Source organism: Haemaphysalis longicornis, unplaced genomic scaffold, assembly GCF_048455015.1.
Source record: "Haemaphysalis longicornis isolate Haplotype H1 unplaced genomic scaffold, Haemaphysalis longicornis Haplotype H1 scaffold_1, whole genome shotgun sequence".
NCBI lineage: Eukaryota > Metazoa > Arthropoda > Arachnida > Ixodida > Ixodidae > Haemaphysalis > Haemaphysalis longicornis.
The window spans coordinates 106,583,620-106,607,699 of NW_027526203.1; the positions used below are offsets into that span (position 1 = coordinate 106,583,620).

The following is a 24,080-nucleotide window of genomic DNA, read 5'->3' on the forward strand; positions in this document are numbered from 1 at the left end:
AAAGGAGGCACAATTTTGCGTCCGTCTGAGGCTGAACCGGCATAGGCACATGAAAAAGGGATGCACGTGGCACAAGAGACGGCGCTCGCGCGTTCGTATTCACCGAAACGCCCGCCACGGTGATGAGGGCTGTTACAGTGCAAACTCGGCAACCGCGCTGCCCGGGAGGAGAGGCTGTCACGGGGTGGCCCGGCCCTCCACGCTTTCGCAGAGAGTCTGGGAGCAGAAGAAAAGCAGGACGGGACAGCCAGTGAGAAACAGGGCCGCCGACCCCCGACCACGTACGGAACGCCGCTCTGCGCGAGCTCCGGTGCCGCCGAGGTCCGAACGGCACACGGCGAGGCAGCGCAGACCTGCGTTCCGCCACTTGACGGCACGAACAACAGATCGCCTCCAAAGAAACCGTCTGCGCTCTCGGCGAAACCCGCCTGCCACACTGTGTTGTATCCCTGGTGCCCACAGAAAAGAACTGCCGCCAACGGGGAAGAAATTTGTCCAGCAAAGCTTCGCAAATGGGCCGTATCCTTGAGACGTCGACTCATTTATGGCATTCTGAACTGGCTGGAATACGTTCGTCGATGAGCTAAACAATCGTCTACACAGCTGTAACCCCAGCGGCTCATTCGTGTCGGTAGCCGCGCAACGCACCTTTCAATCGTGCCTCGCGACCTCATGGCTAAGCTAAAGACAACCACTACGGCGGCACCAGTGGCAGAGGTCATGCCACAGATGACCCCGTGGGTTTCAATGTTCACAAGCAACGTATGAAAACACTTTGACTCGCCAAATCCTCACCCTGGGTAATTTAACCGCGGCGAAAATGACCCCACTGGCGTAACGCACAATTTGTAGCGCTGCTTGGAACGTGCGAATTGCCAGTCCTCACATCGTTCTGAGCGCAACAAGACGTGTCCCACTGATAGGCAGAGATAGCGAATACAAATTGTCCAAAGTGCCCAGAAAGCAAGGGATCTGGCCCTTCGAATGCCGGCGTCAAGAAGCACGTGGATGTCACGAGAACATGGAGGCCAGAAGCTCACAGTCATTCCCTGAGGTGGGCTAAAGCAAGCGCCTAAAGGCCGACCTCCATGCAGCGGAGTTTCTCGGCGAACTTGGCGCGGCGGACGCCGCGGTTCGACGCGCCGTTCAGTTTTCGTCCACCCCAACCTCCATGCAACGTGAGGCCAGGCTGCGGCCTCAAAATGCCGTTTGCCGCTTCCGGTCGCGTTCGCCGCCGCGCGTTCGACATCTAGCTCGCGTAGATCGCCGGCCAACAGCCGTATTTTCGACGCCGGCGGTGGAACGGCCGCCGCCGGGCGACGTTCGCCGCCTTTTCGCCTACATTTCGCTGCATGGAGGTAGTGGCCAACGATGCACCAAGAGCAGCGATGGCGGTCAGTGTGCGCTATCCTTAAATAGTGGTGTCACCACCATTGCGGCACCGGGCTTCGTGGTCTGCCAGCCTCGAGGGCAGTAAGGGTTTGGCATTTCGCTCAGAAGCACTGAATAGCAGCTTCGCATTTCCTCTGCCCACGCAACTTGTACTGCCAGAGCTGGACTGGCGCACGAAGGAGACGGGATCGCAGCGGAAACGGCCCACAACCTTTCACCCGAGCGTCCTTGCTCGAAAGCGGGCACGGCCACACGCCTGATAAGGCGCAGAAACAACGTTACGGGAGCGTGCGCGCTGGTTGTGGGGCACGCACCGCGTCACATGCGGCTGTTTCCTCGCGTTGCGAGGGGGGCTCTATCGAAAAGTGTGTCGCAGATCACTCCAACGATATGCACACACCGTTCAACGCGCTCAGCCGGCAAAAGGATTAGGCGGAGTGGCATGAACACTGCTGCCGCTTGATAAGGGCGCCTCGTCGAGGGACGGGATAATCGGCCCTGGAGCCACGTCAAACATATGTCAAGCTGGGTCATACCTCCAGGCACAGTTTGAGAGCTGCTGCGGAGATCCACCGATGCAGTAAATACAACGACCAACCAAGTATCAAAACAACGCCGTCCACGTGGAGCGTCACAACCGGCCTAACCTAAATATGCAGGACAAAGAGCACATCGCTCACCGAAGCTAAAGCAGCCACGTACACAGGGGTGGAACTGCCCGGTAGCTTTCGATGTTTTCTTGCTCGTATTTCGTTGCTCGCCCCCGGAGCACTCAGCTAAGCGGCTTCGAAACATACACCCGCGACCAACACAATGGAATGTTTCCTTTTTTTTTTTTTTTTTTTCAGCTTGGAACCTGCTCGACGGCCCCAGGAAGCACTGAACACGCACTGCATCGGTATCGGCTCGAAGGTGCACGTGTACAGCCAACTAGCAGCACAGAAGAAGCTTGAAGCCCCTACTTCAAGTAGGGGCTTTGCTGAACTATTGTTCTCTGAAAATGAAGTGATCGCCGCAAATAACAAATTAGCACGTCGCACGCACGGCACAGCAAGCCTCACGATGGTGAAAGGGGTTGAAGCGACTGGTTAAAGTTTTGCAAAAACGAGCACCACATGAAAAGCAGCTGCCCGCAACGAAATGTTCGATCCGGGCGTCAACTTGCGCAGAAAATGAACGCGATTTAATCGGCCCCGGAGAAGAAACGGGGAAGTTGAAATTGGCGTGTGAGAAGGGGCCCAGAAGTGATGAGAGAACAGAAAATAAATAAATAAAAACCACATCGACGGGAAACTCCGCGGCGTGCTCGGAACGCACCGCAGCGGAGCCTCACCGTTGCAGTAAGGATACGTCCCCTTGCAGGTCGTAATTGGCGACTCAGAGTAACACAAATAGGCAGCGCAATAAGCAGCGTCGTGCCTCTTTAGCCTAATCGACGCGACCGTTGGAGAGGGCGGCAGCCACGGGAGAAAAAGTGGGCAGACGAGCTTAGCGGCGCGAGACCGGCTCGCCGAAACACGCCGCGTCTGGCGGTGCCGTGGGCATGCATGCATGCGCGAGTCGCCCCACGAACAACCTCGCAGAAACGACCTCTGCGCCAGGAATGCCACTCGCGGGAGCGGGCTACAGCACGACGCCGCGCGAGTTGGCCAAAAACACGAAGCACCCGGCAGCGTTAAATGGACGTGGAAGCAGACGACACCGAGCGAGTGCTGGCAGTCTCGCGAAGCAGCTTCGGTGTGGGGGGATCGCGCGATTGTTCGTGCACCGCTACCGCGCGCTCGTTCCGAATTCACGTGCGCGCCCCGCGAGGGGTCAGAGCACCCGACGCGCGGAACACCCCGGAGCCGGTTAGTGACACAAACCGATAAGCGCTTTTCTCGGGCCGCCCGCGAGCTGCAGCGAGTCGCTGGCGGCTCGCTTAGGCCGCTGACAGCGCTTATCACTGTTGACAAACGCGCAGAGCAGCCGGTGGACGCGCGTGCGTTTGTTGCCGCACGCAGGGCGCTTGGGGGGGGGGGGGCCGACGCGGCAGACGACGCGGGCCTTGGGCGCGCGCAGGGGAGGCCGTACTTGTCACTAGGCCTCGCCTCCCGTGCGGTAGCCTGCGGCAGTGTTTTACGCGATCGTCGTCGAGGACGCGATGTGGCACGCTGCGCTTGTAAAGCTCAAAACAAGCTGGAAACGCGGCTCTACACGGCAACATGGCGGCCCCCAGGGCACGGAGCAAGCCTAAAAAAAGTTCGGGGTAACTCACCTGTTTTCTCTTTGATTTCGCAGAGGACGCTGAAGAGAGCGGGCTTCATTCGGTGGCAGTTGAGCGTGTGTTTCCTGGCAAAAGAAAGGGCAGAAAGACAGCCCGTAAGCCGGAGGCAGGCTTACGCTACGACGCCGACGTCGTCGGCCGGAGCGGCACTAAGCCTTTCCGAGCCGACGATTCCGGCGTTAGGGTTAGGGAGTACGGGGGCAGTCCGACGCGGCGCGCGCGCGGCACAACACGCGTCGCACGGTGATCCGCGCCATCGCCGGGCTACCGCCGGCGCTTGTGGGCGAAGCACCGCGTCGCGATCACAAATTCCGCTGGTCTCCGAGGCGGCACATAGGACGGGAGAAAAACTGCAGACCTCGGAGGCAGGCTACGTACCTAGCTTGCGCTTCGTCCAAGCTCTGGTCGGTGATGTTCATGATCTGTTGAAGAATTTCCGAAATGTCGTGCTTCCTGGGCTCCTGATCGGGTGCAGCTTGTTGACCCGTCGGGTCGACACCGTGCGATTGCGGCGGCATTCCGTAACCATGCTGGGGCACGACATGGCCCGCCATGCTCACGATGGGATGTTGTGATACTGGGTGCATCATTCTTTGTTGCTCGTCCATCGCTCGCAAGCACCTTTTCACGGGCGGCCCAGCTACAAACACCAGCGGTAGGCCTCACACGGCGTCAGCCACGGCTCCCGGAGCACCACCATCCATAAGTCCGCACTCACGCTACGCTAAACCAACTGTAATTGAGTGTTTTGATTGGAATACTTTTGACGGACAGCGAGCGGCTTCAGGGTGGGTTGAACGATAATGCCAGTCAAGCCACTTCGCCATAAAAGATGAGCGTATGCTGTGACGACAGCTACGTCATAAAAGGGAGTAACCAATGCGCGCGCCCGGCGAGGGTCACGTGGGAGCCCGGGATGGGTGTCAATCACTTTCGAACCTTCCAACGAAGCTCCGCCCACTGCGTGATAAACGACAAGCGGAACTTCCGGTTTCTCTGACTCCGCGCATGCGCCGCGGTTCGTTTGCGGCAAGGGCGACTCGTGTGGTTTTTTTTCGAACCCAAGAAGAACGCATTTACAATATAACAAAATATATTACCGTCAAAACAATTAAAAAAACTTTTACACAGATTTAGAGATAATTTTATATTACTTAGTAAAAAATATGCGTTAAAAGTTTTTCTGGTTCAGTTGCGCAAGCTGCGAAAGTTGTTATTTTTAGTCTTTGGTTCCAAGCAATTTTTAATCACAATGATACATATACTTTAGCTGGTTTAGATAATTTATTACGTTATTTTTACCTGGTTAACGAGTTTACAAAGTTTTTAATTGACAGATGGCAGCACGTACAGGCCGCAGTTTAGTGAAAAGTTGAAAAGGTTTGTTTTGAGCGTTGAATATCGGGTTTCTACAATTTTTTTTTTTTTGTAGGTACGGCTACGTCCAATGCCCGCGTAAAAACCAGAAGACTCAGTTCGTTACGCGTTTCCACAAGATTGCTTCTTGAATTGCCCTGTGTACGCTATCGGACGAGCTGAATGCCCGGTCCTGTTTGTGTGATCGGGTTGTCACAGCAGCAAGGATATTCTGCAGTATTTCGGCAAGTTCTAACCGTCTAGCTGAGCCCCAAGTGTGTAAAGCTGAACAAAACTTTACTCAACGCTGCATCTTGCCTTTTGTTCATAACTTTTGTGTGGGAGGTATGAACTCTTTGGCGTTATACCTTGAATGCAGGCACCCTTTTCGTTATTGCTTTTGCCTTTATTCAGGAGTGTTTTCGAATTGTATATCTCGTGTTTGGCACTGCATGAAGGGGTTTATCGAACTGTTCTTCGCGATCGGCGCAATGTGGGTGATGCTATCGCTTTTTGTTGTCTCATCGGTTTCTGATTTGCAGGTCGAGTCATGATGCTGGGAGCCGTCCACATCTATCTACGTGTGAGTACAGTACTACAGCTCGAGCTTAGTGCACCGCGGTGATAAACCGCTTTATCATGTCAAGAGGCGTGCCGAATCAGAAACGCTGTTACGAGCAAGTGACGCGGAAACGCGTTGCACCTGTTGCTGTGTCTAATGTTTTGGGAAAGTTTTTCTCGCCATTTCTTCTTGTAAACGCGTGCCGCGTGATGGCCAACACCACTGCCTTATGTTATTGCCTCGGTAGCAGTGAGGACTTCCAGACGCTCGCCAACAACCGTCTTTGCAGTTTCGAATCATACTCGCACACGAGGGGCATCGCCCTCAGCAGTTTATATTGAAATGCTAGTATTGCTTTCTGCGCGTGTTGACGTACAGGCTTGTCCAATGGGTTGTTATTCCTTTCATTCAAACTGGTAACTATTTTTCAATGGCATGTTGATGTGTACTGAGTTACCGTTATTCATTTCGTTACGTTCTACAGGTCATAACGGTGTATGAGTACGCATTACAAACGTGCAAAACGTATCGCGTGTAGAACAAACGCTGAGGTCGATTGATTGCTTCTTGCATCCCAAACATTGCTGGAATCACAAGCGGCCACTGCATAGTCAGCATTATTCTGGTATTACTCTTTTCTCGGTGACGTGCAAACTGCATTTGTTACAAAGCAAAGCCTTTGTTGTGGCTATGGGTCAAATACACTCAACACAAAACCGCACCGTGCATGGAACACATGGTGCGTTGAACTCTGTATTGTTTTCTGTTGTGTTTGTGCCTAACGATGTGTTTGCTTTAGTGGATTGATCACTTTGGTCTACAGAGAGACAGGAAGCAAAATGATAAAAAGCAGGCTATAAAAAACAAATTCCTAAACAGAAAAGATATTCAGGAGATTAGGAGTGCATTGAGGCTGGAGCAATGCCAAGGATGTGAGGCTGTCATTGGGAAGGAGTTCCCAATTCTAGTGCCCAGGGTTGCTTGCTTCACTGTTTCCTTACTGCACCAGTTAAAGTGTAGCATTTCCTGTCTTGAGTACATTCTTGGTAGCGACACAGGATCTCCAAGACCCCTGTGTAACAGGTGTGGAGATGGCCTATCTGTGATCCTTGTACTACCCTAAATGAGTCGAGATCACCAGCAAAGTGGGAAGGGGGCGCTTCCCCGCAGCGACACCAGATTTCAAGATGGTGACAAAGATTCCCTGCTAGAGAAAAAGAGCAGAATGCACCTAACATTTTGCCAAAGAATGTTAGTCATGGCTCTCAAAACCATCAGAAGACTCCTCCGAGTCAGTAAGTTCGCCCTGGTCTCCTGGTGTTCTGGCTCAAACATCTGTCAGTCCACAATGCAGGTTGCCTTCCTCCGAGTGATCCATTGCTTTGCTTGTGCCCAGCCCCTGAAGGACCGTGCCACAGTCCACGCCTCGGCAACAAAATCAAGCACATGCTGCCGCCAAAAGAAAAACGAGAAATGGCGTAGAGATGGGGCTGCTGACCAGGATTGGATTATAAACTGGCCAGGACACGTCAGTGTTGCCTGCGTGCGGTGGCTCGCAAGGCACGAAGGGGGGGCTAGCTTCAACGTTTCCGAAAGCTCTGGGAGCTCCCTCCACAAAAATGTGCCACGGCCGCAAACACCGTCGATGTCTCTATTTGAACTGATAAGGCTCAAACTGTCCGAATTGACTGGCATGAGGAGGGGGAAGAGGCAGGAGATGGGAAGAATAGAAGAGCGGGAGATAGCATCTTGGCATCTTTTAAGCAGTGCAGCATCTCGACAAGACTTCACAGTTCTGAAGATGGCGAGTTCAACCAGCGCCTGGCATCTGCAAGCACGGAACCGGCAAGGGAACCCACAACTCAAGAGAGCATAGTGAACGAAGCACTGCAGCTCGTGCTTGACTCTTGACAGTGACGCATGGTTCAACGCCTTTAGCGACGACGAGTGATCAAAGTGAACGCGAATCATCCGTTCGTGTGTCAATGCGGTCACTTGTTTGTCCTTTCTGCACTTGACCCGAAAGTTCGCCCCTCTCATATTTTTTACTCGATATCTTCGCAGTTGTGTTGGCGGTGCGGCCACTTTTTTGTAGTTTTTCGCATCTGACCTGAAAGTTTGCCTATCCCGTATTTTTCTCTTGATATCTCTGCAGTTTGGGTGGGCGTTCTTTCAGAACTTTATGGTAGTTTCATGCCACCCATAATGACAACCTGGCCTTCTACACCAGCCTTCCTCATTGTTTCTGATTGACTTTACCTTTGTTCTTTTTGGCCGATTTTAGTGTTTACATCTTCATCTCTCATATATAACCGTTTTTTTTGGCGCTTTTTGTCCCAGATGTCCTTGCACCATTAACATCCAGCCATCATCACATTCTTGGTAGCGAAACACATAAGCCACTGCAGCTAGGAATATTCCAGATGCAACAAAACTCGTTATTCTCAATTGACTGGCATAGTCACCGTAATGAGCTATTGCAACGAAAAATGGTGTCATGGGGCCAAATTCTCTAAAAAAAGGGCCATCGTTTTGAAACGACGCGGCAGCGCTATGCAAGTGCATGCGTTCTTGGGTTGGGGTGCCGCTTTGAGGGCCGGAGGAAGACTCAAAGGGACACGCAATACAACAGTGGGAAGTGCGTGTTGCTTTGCGCCCTAGTTACAGTGCTCCCCTCGGGGGTTTTCGCTCCTCCTCCAGCCCTCAAAGCAGCGCCCCAACCCAAGAACACATGCATTTGCATAGCGCTATCACGTCGTTTCAAAACAGCGACCTCTCGCTTTAGAGAATTGGGCCCCTGGAAGCTACTTAATTAAAAGGTTGGGGCAATACATATTACAATGATCTGTAATGTGGGGCAGAATAGAAGGCATCACATTTTTTCAGGTTGTAATTGTGTTTGGAATAAAAAGGAAATTGGAAGCCCAGAACGGAATACATATGACTTTAGTGAAAGTTTTGAAACACATTGAATGACGTCTACAATCCTGCTACAAACTAAGCAGTTTTGCTAGTTACATGGGGCTGACACTGTGCAGTTTTGGCTGGGGGTGGCAATAGTTTTTTTATTACCTGGTGTGCTGTTCCACTGAAAAAGAAAACGCTTAATAGTCTTTTTGTGGTATTTTTACTATGCACCACACCGCACTGCCGAGGTGCTTGGTCTGAGGAGTGAGAGCCGAGGTAAATGCTTGTTTGGGAATGTCGTCGTATTGAGCGCTTACCATCTTCCTTACTTTGATTGATTGTAGGGTTTAATGCGCCGACGCAACGCAGGCGATGAGGCGCGCCGTAGTGGAGGGCTCCGGATTAATTTTGACCACCTGGGGATGTTTAACGTGCGCCGAAATCTCGTACACACGGGCGTTTTTGCTTTTCGCCTCCATCAGAAAAGCGGCCGCCGCCGCCGGGAATCGAACCCGCGACCTCGTGCTCAGCAGCGCAACGCCTTAGCCACTGAGCCACCGCAGCGGGTCATCTTCCTTACTTGCCACTGCTAAGGGATTGTCGGTGAATTGCAGGCCGCACTTTTTAAAAGGTCGACGTAATGTATGCTGGTGTTTAAACATCAGCCTGTTATTAGCTGGTACGCCTTGTCGGTCTTTTTTACTTGCTTTAGCTTTTCCTTTCATGAGAACAGACGACCCTCTAGACGCCCTCGAATAGATCAAATCACAGAACACACACTCTTATCACGCTAGTGGAGCCCGGGTGAAAGCTATACTTTTTTGGGGGGGAAGAATTATCTGTACAGTACATTCCGAGGGGGCAACAGTGCCCCCTTCCACTTGCACCCTCCTACGTGCAGGCACCCAACCCCCAACCCTACAAAGTTGGGGGGCTGGGCAGAATCTCTCGGATAAAAAAAAACGTGGTTTAACTCGCCGGACTGCTCGTTGCAGCCGCCTACGCTTTCAGTCAGTGCCAAATCTGCATTTGGGGCAAGTGACGCCTCCAGTCTGACGGGGCTATGCATTTGTCCCAAATGGGGTGAGAAAGTGTGCTGCCAACCAGCTTGATTCCTGCTCTTTGGGATTGCCATTCTTTTTGCAGCCACATGCTGGATGTCTACTTTACACGATCCACCCACTGCCTTTCAGCTTGGCCCTACTTTAGCGTTGCTGAACTGTGCGGCTGGCCTCTAAATACGGTGCCATTTATAGGGCCTGCTTACGCTGTTTCAGTGTCTGATGTGTGTAAGCTGATGCGCTACCTTTACCGTTTCCCCTTTAGTCTTCCGCTTCCTAACCCTGTCTGGTACGGTCCGCCGTGAATTGATACAGACAAAGAGCGAGGGCACAGGGTGTGCAGATTTTACGTTGCACAGAATTTCACTCCACACTGGGCCGCTGCACACCCGAAGCAGTCCATCACCAGCTACGAAGAATGTCCTCGTCCACTTGCTTTGACCTCTGTTGCTCGGAATCACTCCTAGACCTTGCACTCCTCAGCACGTGCAAAGAGGGGGCCTCCACCGTTGCTGCAAGTGCTCTCATGGGACCACTTGGGCAGGTCGAAGAGTGCAACCGTCTTTCTTTATTCGGTGTGGCTTGAAACCTCGATCAGTACCTGCTTGAATTGGGAGTAGCGGGCAAGAATCAAGTTTTTATTTTTCAAACTCGTCTCTTTCCGCTGATAGCTTCTTTTTTGTTTTCCTTATTTTGTCTTAACCCCCTTTGCCTCTTCAGGGTTTACAACCGGGCTTTCGCATTGCTGTCAATTGCTTGTTGTCTAGCACACTGCTTCGGGCTGCATCACAAAGGAAGTATTGCCATTGGCCTCCTTTGTGGGCACAGCCGAAGCGGAGCCGGGACACACGCTGGTAGACACTCGTCGTTTTTCAAGAGGGTGGGCGTTGCATTTAGCCCAAATGAAAGCAGGGGCATTCACTTGCCAGAAATGCTTTTTTCAGGACACCGCGGCACTGGCGAGGGCAGTGCTGCTACATCGTTCATATCCCTACTGAATAGAGACTGGTCTTTTCCACACCGTCTGTGCCAAGCCAGAAAAATCTACAGAGCCTGTTGGTGCTCCATTAAGGGCTTAGGCCCATGCTTTTTCTTGATTCCTTAGGTATCAGTGACGCCAAACCAAAGTTGGAAATTCTCGAGGAAGGGTTATGCCTGGACAAAAATCGCTCCAACTCCACAAGCTGGTGCCATCCTTACCTGAAAGTGGCCCTCTGGGTGCTGACAGCTGTCAAAAGCTGGGGACCTGCCGCCGTGGCTAATTGGCTCGAGGCGTGGTGCTACTGAGCCCAGGGACGTGGGTTCAATTTTCGGCTGCGGTGGCTGCTTTTCGGATGGAGGCGACAAGCACAGACACCCTCGCGTTGAGGTTTCGGCGCTCTTTAAAGATCCCCAGGTGGTCAGAATTAACTGTGGCATAGCCCAGGTGTAGCTTCGGTGCGTAAAACCCCCAAAATTTGATTACCCTCTTCCTTTCTTTCTTTTCTTTAAACGGGGGAAAAACGTAAACATTTTGAATATTTAGAAACAAGCCTTTCCTCCAGAAAGGCAATGGTGCCAAATTCTTTTAATATCTATTACAACCATCATATTTTGTGGTCTGTAAGTTGTTTTTCTTCGATCATTGTTTTTCTCCAATGTTTCCACCGATATGTTTACGGGCCCCATGGAAATAATGTATAACGTGCTTTATCCAAAAGATTTGGCAGCGTGTCCCTCACTACAATTTAGTTTGATGCAAAACATTGCTGTTCTAATTGAGGAATTAATTTTAAAGTTGAGGATCACAATGTACCTACTCACTGCACCACAATATGTCGTGCCAAGGGCTCCATGACACACAGTCATGGACTGCCTTAGCTGAAATGACAACAGCAGTCGAAAGACACTAATGGAGTGGCCTGTTCGCAAGAACGGAAAGCAGCAATCAGATAACAGGTTTGATTGTTCCCTTCACTGCTGCTGTGCGAGTTGGCTGGTTTTGCCTGCCAGATAATGTAGATCGCAACAAGCGCACGGGTGGAAGCTGCCATGTCGTGTAGCAGAGGAAGTCATTGGATTTGCTGAGAAACAGCAAAGGGCACTCTCAAACAAAATCTCATCGCGGCTTTCTGTTCTTGCGGATAGGCTGCAGCACCAGTGTCTTCCAGTGGCCGTTCTGTCATTTCAGCGTAGGCAATCCATGACTGTACATGGGCAAGCAGCCAGAGCCGCACTGTAAATAAACTCACTTAGCGTGGTTGTGCAGAAACCAGAAGTTAGTAATTGGGCATCGGACCTGGCACGGATTTTCTCCCTATGATGATGGTACACTGCTTGGTAATGCTATTCCGCACAGCAGCACAGGCGTGGGCTTCGTTCTTGCTGCAGGGCAGGGAAACTGACTAAAATTAAATGACTTGCGCTTACCTGAACCGTCAGGGCTCCTTTAAGAAAGCAGCAGGCATTGTCTGTTCGCATCAGTTTCAGTTCTGAGTGCTGTCGGGCTGTTTCAAAGGTGTGGCAGTGTCCTCGCTGCTCGTTGCATTTTTTACCAACTTGTGAAAACTTCCTGTACGTTTTTACACTGTATCTGTTTGCTGTATAGAACAGAGATATTTGGATTCTTGTCGTGACGTCTGAGCTGCAAGCTCACAAAACTATTTTCATTTTCATTGTTTTTGCCGACATCAGCCAATCGCACAAGGTAGCCATGGGGCGTCACAAGTCGGAGGCAAAAAAGTAGCTAGTGAGGCATAACCCTTTCCTCCGTTATGCTTCTTATATGAGGTATTTTGAGGTTTAGATGAAAATTGGCATGAGTGTTATTCCATCAAGGCAAGGTTTTCTGCTGTCTGCATGGTTCCTGTAATGTGGTGGCATGATTTGTGGAGATTTTTTGGAGTGTGTGTAACAGTCATGCTTGGATAATTATCATTTAAAATTTAGCTGAAGGATTCGGCCACAATGATTGTGTGCTGCCACTAGCGGCCACTGGAGGAAAAAAAGTGTGCTTAAACTTGGAGGCTTCTTTTTGTTGCCTGCATTGAGCATAGTGCTTGGGTTGCGGGGGCTGGCTTTCTCTCGGATCACATGCTCGGCAGTTTGTCAGTTTCCCGTAGAAGCTGCACATTTCGGCCAGCGTGTGAAAACAAGCTTGCCGCACGTGCAAACTCAATTGTGAAAGCAGCAACTGGGACGAATGATGTTAACAAGGGTCCAGTCTTCTTTCAGGGCACTTTGTGGGCTGATATCTCGGGCCCATATTTTTAACCCAGTCGATGGCTCACCATGACTGTCATAATTATGACCAGGAAGCATTTTTATTTGTCTCACTTGATTTCCCTTATTGAGACCTTCAATTTCACACTCCACACGCCCTAGCCCATATCACTTTGTGAAGGTTAACCATATCTATGACTCACCATGACTCTGTCAAGATTATAAAAAGGAAGCATTGTTTTTGTTCCACGTTTTGTCCTTCTGCTGTGGCGCTGCGGCCCTCGCTCTCCGCGAGATTCGTCTCAATATTCTAGGCACTGTAGCCGTGGCATCGAACCTTCAAGTGGCTACAGCAGAGCAGAAAGGCTGCAAATAGTCTGGCTTGGGGATGCATACCAGGAGTTTTAGCTCGTGCTGAATCCCACTTACCTTGTGCAGGCAAAGGTGCAGCCAACAATTTGATTCTGACCTATTGGCTGTGCCATCAGCAAGGTGAAAGAGGGAGCATGCACAGGCCAGGCTTTTAACCCTTTCACTGTCGGGTGTTTCTGGCCGTGACGCGCCCCCAGTGTCGGCTTGGTTTCCGAAAAATGAGGGAAGGAACATAGCGATTTATTTGACTATGATAGCATCTGACTATGATAGCTCTGGAAGAAAGGAAAGAGCGTGGATGAGAGATCGCCTTTCTTCCAAATATTTTCCGTTTGCCATGCGCGCTTCCGGGACGACGACCTCACCGTTGCAACATCAGAATCTGACGCTGTGGAACTCGCACTCCTTCCTTGAAGGAGAAACTCTCGGAATGCGAATCCGAGCTCGGCCCGTATTCAGATCGGAATCGAAGAACCGTCGCTCGTATCCGCAGGCGAAGGCCCTACGTGGTCGGCCTTCTGAAAGTGCATGGAGGAAGCACGTTCACCAGCCAGCACAATGCGCCGGAATGAGCGAGCGAAAGCCGCGATTGAGTCATGTTTCGTTCTATTGGAGAGGCAACGGCACGGTGGGCTAACCTGGCGTGCCGTAGCAGATACGGGAACAGAATAAAAAAAAATATAGAAACCCATTGCAGATGGCGCAACAACCCTTGCACCCCTAATCGCACGCATGCTGCATGGTCACTCATCCCGACAGAGTACAGCGCGCAGAACGACCAAGCCCCCCGGCAACAAAAGGTGGGCGCGGGCGCTCCGTACTCTTCAATATACCGTCGAGGGAGCTAGCGAGTGAAAATACAAGCTACTAGAAAGATACAGCAGATGGCACGAACAGTCCAGGCATAAGCGCACGCTTGCCGCAGGGTCACTCATCCCGACAGAGTACAGCACGCGAAGCGACCAAGCCCCCCAGCAACGAAGGGTGGGAGCGGTCGCTCCGTACTCTTCAATATACTGTCGAGAGAGGTAGCGAATGAAAATACGAACTACTACGATAATTTGACAGATGGTGCGAATTTTTGAACGCACAATAAGAACGTATTGGTACGTCAGTGACAGTGAAAGGGTCAAAGGTGGCACCGTTTAAGGTACTGCCAACCTGCCTCACACGCAGCTTAAAGCAGTTTGTGCACTGCCTGCCTTGCTCTGTGGCATATGCATACCGATGACACGTATACTTCAATATGAAGCTTTGCTATCCGAGCTTCATTCACTTTCAAGTGAAGGAAGCTCGGATGGCAAACTTTCATGACTTAAAGTTTGAAGGGAGCCGGGAGTTATTGCTGAAGGCCCCTAAGCCGCTTTTTGACTGGTATGCGCACAGTGCATGTGGTGTTTTTACAGTGACGTTTGTCAATAGTTCATTGTGCGGGGCTTTTTTTCTGTTCGTTTCTGTTGCCACGTGTGCATGCAGGTGTGTGTCTATCGCCAGTGCCATGATGCATGCTTGGTTGAGTCCGGGTATAATGGAATGAAATGCTTTTGCCTACTGTGAGGTTGTGGGAATTGGATCCATGCCCCCATGCTTCTGAAGCGGGAACCGTAATCACTTGGCTTTGAGTCTTAGCTGATCACAAGTTATCATTGCCGGTTTTGTATTCAAGTTTTTGGGCGTAACTGCAGCAAATAATATTTCAGGTCAGCCCAGTGTAATCTCAATGTGCAGTAAATACCGTTAAACAAGGGCGTCTGCAGAACTTTTTGCAAGGGGGGCATCCATTAGGGCGGGTACGGTTGGATAGCACCAAAAAGGCGCTACTTGTGGTTACAAAAATTACAAACAGCGAATTAAAATCATACTTGGAGAATATACATTGGATTTTATTACCGAACGAATAAATGAAGCTAATAAAGAAAATGCGAAAAGTTACCGTCACTTTGTAAAGAAGAGTGTCCTGTTTCGCTGCGTGAGGGTTCTCGACTCGCACCAACTGATCACCAGCACACAGCACAATACGTTCACGTACACACAACTGCACTCCGTCAATCTTCCTTGAATAGCAGCTGCAGACACCTCGGGTTTTTCTGGGCAAATTGCGAGATGACATGTGTGATGAAGTCTGTTGAAATGGCTCGCACAATAAAGATACTACTGGCCTCCCTGGCTTTCAATTCAGTACAGGCATACAACCGTTTTGAGGGGCTGATTTATAGGTTTTGTTTCGGGGCTTGGGTGGTGCCGACATTTCGCAATTTTGAAGGAAAGGCTGTACAAGGGGTGGGACGGGGAAAATGTTGCACTCTCCCTACTAGGTGTAGCGGTGAAGATTTTTTGCTAGACTTTGCTGCAAATTTGTCCGAAAACTGAAGTTCTTGCGGTAAGACTGCATAAATCTAGAGTTTAGAAAAAAAAAAAAAAAACGTCAAACCTTTCAGAATTGTTCGCTATCTTCAATAGCCAGCACAGGCAGTCTGTTTCACTGCGGTCACATGACCAGCAATGTTAGTGTCTAAAGTGCAATGTTGACCGCAGTCCTGAAGGGCGTTCCATACGGATACGCAGGACCTGGCTGTGCTAATCATTTGAGTAGCGTGGACTGTTGGGCTAGTTGGTTCACGTACATAATTAAAAAAAAACCTTTGCGCTAAAGGACGGGACAAAGGAGAGAACGTCGGTGTCGTTCTCTCCTCTCTTCCGTCCTTCAGAGCAAAGTTATTTTAATTATGGGCCAACCAAACTGTGCAGCTTTTTTATAGTGCATAAAAATATCTGAATTTCTAAGTTGCCCCCCCTTGCCTTCCCTTCCGGACGCCCATGCCGTTAAACCAACTGGGAAACGAGTGGTGGCTCTGTGAAATGCCTGGCTAATCAATTACAAGCGGTAAAAACAGCTCCATAGCAAACGATAATGCACCTGCCTGCATGCACGCAAGTAGGCATGAAGCGGAGGGACACTCCTGCCAGCTTTGGTTCCCTGGCAGCCCTGGTTGCTAGCCCTGGACATTCCTGCCTCAACCAACCGGTTCCCGCAACCAGGAGAAGCACACTCAACCGGTTCCCTGGGAACCCGGGGAACCGGTTGAGTGCGTTGCTTGCAATCGTGCTTTCACCCATACTTTCTGCCGAGTGACCTTCACTTGGCATTCGCCAAATGCTTTTGCTAGCAGCATGCACGAACAGATTTCAGGTATCATATTTGCACCCTCCAGTCTGTCTATACAGTGTGGGATTATTTGAAGCCTGCCATCCCGATTCTGTGTTTGCTATCTTCGCATTGCAGATGATGGGCCCACAGAACAGGGAGGGCGATGCACCCAGTACGTGACGCTGGGCTGAGCGCTGTGCGAGTCTTCTGCCAGGCCGTGCGAGATAGCAGCACTGCTTCAGTGCGCGTGAGCAGAGAGCTTGCACCAGCACAGGAGAGAGGCTGGTTCTGGATGTGGTGTGTGTTGCAGCGAGGGGCTCGGCTCCTCCCGTGCAGCCTGGACTGATTGTGCACCGGTAGCGCCGGGTCTGAATGGCCCCGGTTGCCCACACAAAGTGGGACCCGTTGAGGGCGTACAAGATGGGTGCGCTGAGTGGTTTTGGAGGATAAACCCGTGGGGGAGTTTGCGTCAGTTGCCTTTGCCTCTTGCCTGCCTCCCACATCGGCACCGTAGACACAGCAGCAAGCGTGGCTCATTCCCACCTTTTGGCAATCCTGCACGTGGGGCTGCTGTGGCTACTTCGCCGAGGTGGGAAGCAGGCAAGAGGCAAAGGCAACTGACGCAAACTCCCCCATGGGTTTATCCTCCAAAACCTTGCTTGAGCTACTGGTGGACGATGTTCGGCCCAGGCTGGACAGGATGAGCCAAACCGCTCTGGTGCACCCACACTCGCCGTCCCGGTCCAGTCTCCGCTTGCAGCCATCTGCGCTGAAGCAGTGGTGCAGTCTCCCAGAGCCCAGCTGAACCATGGCCCGGCGCTCAGCCTGACGTCCCGTACTGAGCCCGTCGTCCATTGGCTGCACATAGCAAACACTGAATCAGGATTGTGGGGTGCCACTATTCCCCACAATCGAAATAGGGCTTCCGAGAGGTGGAAACGTTTAGTGCAGTTGGGCTTGGAAGGCACCAGAAGAAATTATTATCTCTTGTACGTTTTGCTGCCACTGCAGATAGCAGTTCCAAAAAATACATGCAAGTGCACACATGGCATGTATCGACGGGACTACCATTGACCGAAAATAGCGATGTCAGTGAGTACGTTAGTGGCGTATCTGGAAGGCCAACTGCCCCAGATGGCAATGCCCACATGTGCACTTGCCCACATTTGGGCTCTTTCTTTTTTCCCCTCATTCTAGAGCCACCAAGTTAGAACGTAGCGTGCCAAATGTTGTCCTATGAGAAAGTCACCATAATCGCTCAGTTGTACGGGAGCAGTTGACCCGGTCGGTTGTATCACGTCAGGGTGATTGTAAACCTGACTACAGCTTGTAGCGTGGTCTCAAACCTATGCAGTGGCTATCAACGCAGTTTGGGGCCCCTAATTTAAGAAGCAAAAAGCAAAAAAAGGTGGACCAGCTACTATGCTGCAACTTATCTGCCAATCTTTGTGAACTGGTTGGTGTTTTTAAGAAGGCTCGACTGACGCAATGGTTTGTCCAATTGGCCGGAGAATGCAGTAGCCAGATCCTGAATTTCATTGTGCAACAGCATGTGAGCAGTGCAGGTAAACAGCATAGGAGACACTGGGTGCTCCACGCCATGTAGCATTGCCTGTCCCTTGTCGTTCAAAATGCCAGCTTCTTGCGCACCCATGCATGATTGTATTTTGTGATTGGCTGCTGCGGAAGCATTGCAGTGAAGCTGCTGTTGAGCATTGTTCCTTACACTTTTGTAGAAGAGGAAATGGCTTTCTTGGTTCGTTCTTCCTTCTCTTTCTTTCATACGCTAAAACCTGAATGTAACGAAGTTGACAAAAGTTCACAATTTTTCGTTGCATGCAGGTTTCGAGTTGAGGCTCGCGGGAGTGAAGCAGAAACGAGGCCAAAATGCCAGACGTCAGTGTAGGTGAACTCGCCTTTCAAGGATTTATTTCACAGTGAAAAACTGTGTGGGTTGCACCTGCTGCAACCCACACAGCACAAGCTTGGTTGGGCACTACGCAGCACTCAAAAAAAGCAAGGTCACTTACCCCCCGGGTATTCACAAACGCAACTTGCATATCACTTCTGCGTTCAGGCACTTTTCGGTGCCGTAACGCCTTTCAAGAACCAAACGGGGGGCTAGCCCAGTGGGGTACTGCACCGGGCAGCGACATATTCTTTCTCACCGGCGGAGACGGCATTTAGAATTGTGAGCCTGTCTCGAAAAGACCGTACTGTTCGTTTTCTGGCAGCAGCACTCGTCGCCAACGAGCCGATACCACAGGTAGCAGTGGAGACGCGCGGCTACATGCCAACAGGACGGCCTAGCACCTCAAAGTCTCGAGCCGACACCACAGTACATGTGAAAACGCACGGTAGTTTGCGGTGCGGGACAAAAAAAAAGTGAAGTGTAGTTACTCTTGCTACCTGATGTGATGTCACGCTACACAAGCAAAACCAGAAGTGAAGGCTACGTTAGCCAACGGGTTAAGGCTAGCCATTCCGTTCGTCGTCATCATCATGATGAATTTCGTTTTTAGGTTATTCTAGATGTTTTCGTTTCTGCTAGCTCCTTCCAGCAGTGCTAGTACTCTCTAAATTTGTTCATTCCTCGAGCTGGTTTTGTTCAGTAAAAGTGCAGCAAACAGTGACTGCTCAACTTACCGACTTCGTTTACGTGAAGGTCAACCGCCGTTTTGCTTTCGTTACATAGAAGTCACAAAATGGCTTCAATGGGGGTTGCAATGGGGAAAGGAGTTTGTTACACAGAGGTTCGTTCCAGGTTTAACTGTAGTACTTGATGCGACAGTAATTCAATGTGTTTGATTTTTTTTTTTGCAATGAATTGAATAGGTACAGGGGTCATAAAATACAACTGAAAATAGCTGACAACTCACACCGACACTTCCGTCATGGGGGCACCGCGAGGGCTTCATGGCAACTACAGGTGGCTATGATTCTCTGCAGCTGATTGCGAAAATGCACTGTGCAACCAGTACCCATCGCTTATTCGTTTTCAGAACAAACCTCTTTTCCTGTTTTGAACTGCAAGCTGTAATGGCTGCTGACCAGGGGGGACAAAAAAGGAAAACTAGGTTGGCAAGGCCACATGCTATGCCCTGGAACAGGTGGGCTGTGTTCAGTCAACTGTGTTGTATGTCGCGCTTTGCGCTAATTAAAATCGAGAGTTGGGGAGATTTTAATTAGCCCTGTGAGCTCTGTAAGCATATTCCCGGGTTACGAGAGAAGCCAGCAACGCAGTGTGGAGTGCAGCTGACTTGTCTCGCATGAGGGGACCCCCTGCCTGTTAACCTGTGCAACCTGTGCTGTGACTGCTTGGAGCAGTGCTGCACAAGGGCCAGTTCATCTGAATGTCTCGACTGCATAGCCATTCTGGTGCAGTGTTTGGCATTATCCTTGATATTAAATATCTGCAGCCCCGTTTCAGTCAGGTAAAAGCAGTGAACTATGATGTTACCATCGGTTATGGTTACACAGAGTGAATGGGAATGAGGCAAGGGTACGTGTGCTTTCCTACCGTAATCCCACTGAGTGGCTGGACCATGACAGGCTGAGATATTTTGTAGGCATGTACAGTAACCCCTCGTTAACTCAAAGTCGTAAAATCCGCTGAATGTTTCGAGATAGGCGGAGTTTCGAGTTAAGCGAAATGCCAAAAATTTGTGGCCAGGTCACTGATACAAGAGCTAGTGCTGGTAACAAGAGCTGCACTACACAGGAGAGCTTTCGTAATAAAGGCAAACTAATTCGCAGGAAAAACAAATTTTTATTATTGCAGAAGAAAGAACTCTTCAACTCGTCTATTTTGCGTCCACATTTGGTCCCCAGAAAAGCGTTCTTGAGCTGCGCAATACATCGCGTCAATTTTTGATCGGCACCGCCTAATTCTACCTTGTTGTGAAGCAGGTGCAGGAGGTTTCTTGTTTCTACCATTGCAGGCACTTCTAAAGGCTTCTCGTCGTCTGCATGATCACCTGCGTCGTTCAGATATCTCAACGATGTAGGATTCGGACAGCATTCTGGTAACAAGTGCATCAGCCTCGTGCAGCGTGTACTCCGCATAAATTTTTCTTTCACAACTGTGTTTGGCACATAGTGGGAGCTAAGCGTTCCAATGGACACCTTATCAGCTGCCTGTAGGGGACTTTGCCTTGTGTTCTACCTGTCAACATTTCGAGATACCTGTGGTCCCTTGAAAAAAACGTTTCGAGATAAAGGGTGCCAACTATGTACGTCCTGTGAGAGTTTAATGAACGGCAAGAAAAAAAGTTTCGATTGAACCGATATTTCGAGATATCGGAGTTTGAGTTAACAAGGAATTACTGTATATGATTGCTTCAGAGTTCGGAACAACTGCATATTTGTAGTTAAGTTTCAGCCCGTGCAGGACACATACGGACAAGACGATGATAGCGCTTATGTCATCTCGTCTGTCCGTGTCCTTTTTCTTTGTTTTTCATGCACTGAAACTACAAATATGGAATACCAACGGGCCCTAACCTAAGCCCTTCCTCAAGGAACAGCTGCAGCCATTTGCCACGAGAAAGATGGCTGGCTGCAGGCCATTTCGTGCCGGCCCCCTTCATCACTGGTTTTGGGGCACATGTTGAGCAGCAACGGGCACCTTTTGTTTCTTTATAGCTGGTGGTTTAGTTACTGTGGCGCTGCGGTGAGGGCCAAAACGTTCTGTTGCTGTTGTGCACGTGGCTGAGGATTTGAATCGTGGCCACAGCAGCTATAGTTTTGTCGCTATTGGGCAAGTTGGTACATTATGCCAACATGATACATTTTGTGGGTTTGAATCTTGACCACAGCAGTGACTACTTCCCATAGAAATTCCCTCATTGATGGGCTTTACTCTTGGCGTTTCTTACTATGCTCGTGAAGCTGCCCAGTGGTGATAAGCTACATGCGTGGCAAGTTCTAGCAGTCTTGGTGGTGTCAGTAGCATACAAGGGCTCTCAACCAGTCAGTCAACTGCTCCTGGCAGCTCGTATATGCTCGACTCGCAGCCCGGGGGGCTAGAAAGAACGTCAACTCCACCACAAGTTGTCGCAGAGATGCTGGTTACAAACCTGAGGCACAGGGTACACTTACGTACACGTAAATAAACGAGAAAGGGGATGGGAATGCAGGCACCCCAGACACGTTATCCGGAGGTTCATATCCTACCTGGTGTGTACGTTTTTCTCCGCAATCTTTTTTTTTTTCTTTCTAATATTTGAATTCCTATTTTCACATGAAAAAGAGATGAACTACTTCTATTCTGCCCTCATTGTCCTTGACTGCTAGCTTTCCTTCGGTGGGTTTGTGCATGTGTGTGTAACCTGTCATTAAGCTTGAACAGTAGGCTATTACAGTAACACAAATGTCGTTTTCGCAGCTATGTTTTAGGGCCGGGTGAACATTACTTGCGATGCTTAATTAAGAAACTTTCAGGTGCTTATTTACCAAAAGCTCGAGAATTGACTTTTCAATTACTGGCTTGAGAGAACAGGTTGGAATATTAGGGAAATGGAGGCAAGTACTAATAAGCTGAAGCTTTCCTACTTGAAAAAAGTTCCCACTCTGGCCTGTTGTTGGACACATGCATCTCAAAGTTGGCCAAAAAATGTACTGGCATTTCGTGTCACATTTCACACATGGTGGTGGGCATGCAATGTGGCACAGCATGCCAATGAATTTGATGGCCACGTTTGGAGTGCACATGAGAAGCGTGCATTGTCTTCATCTGCCTCTTGGCTCCCTGTGTCTGGCCGCTTCTCTGTGCGTACATCTGTCATCTTTTCTCCCAGCTTCGGGCTCACCTCCTTGCTATTAGGTCTCGTATTCTCACTCTAAGTGTGCCTTCTACTTCACATACTGATTTAAAGCACTGAAGGTGAGGCATACCATTGCCGGGTGACCATCTCGGGAAGTTCGACTGGCACTGAGATCTCGTATGGGTGTTTTTTTTTTTTTATCTTGCTGCCTCATCAGCCGGGAATCAAACTGGCGACCCTGTATGTAGCTGTGAGAAACTTTTACCACTGTGCCACTTCGCGAGTGCTATTTTCTGCTTGAAATTGTGTTTCAAGCAGAAGTCAAAAAAGTTTGTTTCGAGCAAACATTTTTTACAAGATCGATTTCTTCCTTCTGCTTTGCAAGCTACTATGAAAAAGTGCTATGAAAAATGGTTACACACGTTCGCGAAAGGACGCTGGATCGGTGATAGAAGCGATGCAGTCGGGAAGATGGTTCCACAGTGATATGGCCTTGGGAGGCGCTGATAAGTTGGGTGCCTTCGTTTTGCCGTAGATGCGAGTGACGCTGTGGTGATTGTGCAGGCGTCGGGACATGCGCAGTGGTGCTGTTGGGGGTAGCATAGAAAGCCTGGTGCTGTGAACATATTTATGTAGCAAACATAACAGTGCAACTGAGCGGCGAACCTGCAATGGCGAAATTGAATGTTCTTGTTTTAGTGTTGTTACGCTGCAATGAGTGCTATAATTGCGAGATATAAACCGGGCTGCTCTGTTTTGTATGGGCTCTATCATTGTGGTTAGGTAATCCTGGTGAGGGGACCAGACTGAAGATGCAAATTCCAGCTGGGGGTGTACATAAGTGAAATATCCGTTTGTAAAAGAGTTGCGTAGAGTTTGACGGAGATAAATGAGTGTCTTTGAGGCTTTCACGCAGGTAACACTAATGTAGATAACACAAATGTGTGTCAACCATGAAAGGTTGGTTGTTAGATAGAGCACTGTATGATTTTTTATAGAGCAGGAATAATTGGAGTTGTGTTTTCTACTGAAGGTCATAACAGCACTTGGAAGCGTTAAGCGACATCTGCCACACGTCACACCAGCCACTAATTACGTTAAGGTCTGTTTGAAGGGTAATGTGGCCGCCATCATTGTTAATAGCTCGATATATTATACAATCGTCAGCGAATAGTCTTATATGGGAAGTTATATTATTTGACAAATCATTTATATAGATAAGAAATAATAAACGCCGAGAACACTACCCTGAGGAACACCGGAGATGACATCGGAGGGAGTGGATGTGTAGTTATTAACAATGGTGAATTGTTTGCGGAAGGAAAGACTTAGTGTCTTAGTGGCAAAGGTACCTGGGGGTCGTGGCTTGAACACCTGGCCGCGGGGCCTGCAGAGAAGAAATGGGCCTGTGCACGACATTTCGTGAATGCTAGATAGGCACAGGGATGTTGTCACAGGGATTCCAGTTGAGCCGAGCAATCCTGTTTATGGTCGGTGCCATGTGTTGGTGGTGTCGGCAATCAGTCCCCTTGCTTTGTACAATCTCCCAGTGAGCAATGTCAGCTTAGGGCTTGAAGACAACAGCCTAAAAGCGCGTGCCCCGAGCTCGCGTGCCCGTGTCAATCGGCCATCTTTGCTGAGACCCAACATCCAATTACCCCAGCTGCCTTGACTTTCCAGTTAAGCTCCACGTCTAATAAATAGGTGCATGATTGTACTGCTGTTTATGACTGTCTATCAGGAAGCAGCAATGTGGTTCAAGGATTCAGTGAGAGGCCATAAGTTCTTACTGCCTAAACAAAATGCATTGAGCTTCTTCATTGATTATATATAAAAAAAAATCTGTGCAGAATTACAGAAAAGCAGCTTGGCACCATGGTGCAACATCAGTCCGAGACTGTGCGGCAAATTGGCTGTGGTACAGGCTATCAGCCACATTTCGCAAATCCATCGTTTCCTACATCATCGCATAGCTGCACTGATGGTCAAATGTATTGAGGGTAGGCCACTTTCGTTCATATTGAAATGACACCAGTGGAAAATTTTGGGG

General features: G+C 49.7%; 2 protein-coding genes across 24 annotated transcripts in view; one reads left to right on the forward strand and one right to left on the reverse strand.

Moving 5' to 3' along the window:
• Positions 1–4,476, reverse strand: part of Exd (PBX homeobox extradenticle) — a 486,337-nt gene extending 481,861 nt beyond the window's left edge. For 4 of the 6 annotated variants that reach the window (XR_013324048.1, XR_013324046.1, XM_077706695.1 and 1 more), the window contains exons 1-2: positions 4,037–4,475; positions 3,650–3,723 (exon numbers count right to left, since the gene is read on the reverse strand). Coding sequence is in view for 4 of the 6 variants with exons in the window: in XM_077706695.1 (XP_077562821.1) it covers positions 3,650–3,723; positions 4,037–4,266 (304 nt within the window). In the remaining 2 variants the exon portion in view is untranslated. Of the gene's footprint in view, positions 1–3,649; positions 3,724–4,036 lie in introns of all 6 variants that reach the window. The other 2 variants (XM_077706685.1, XM_077706715.1) reach the window with 1 other exon arrangement.
• Positions 4,477–4,984: 508 nt separating this feature from the next.
• The window catches only part of Sin1 (SAPK-interacting protein 1), a 132,203-nt gene continuing 113,107 nt past the window's right edge, over positions 4,985–24,080 (forward strand). For 2 of the 18 annotated variants that reach the window (XM_077706757.1, XM_077706812.1), the window contains exons 1-3: positions 5,050–5,359; positions 5,557–5,597; positions 18,108–18,167. The gene's annotated coding sequence lies outside the window, so the exon portion shown is untranslated. The other 16 variants (XM_077706746.1, XM_077706820.1, XM_077706735.1 and 13 more) reach the window with 12 other exon arrangements.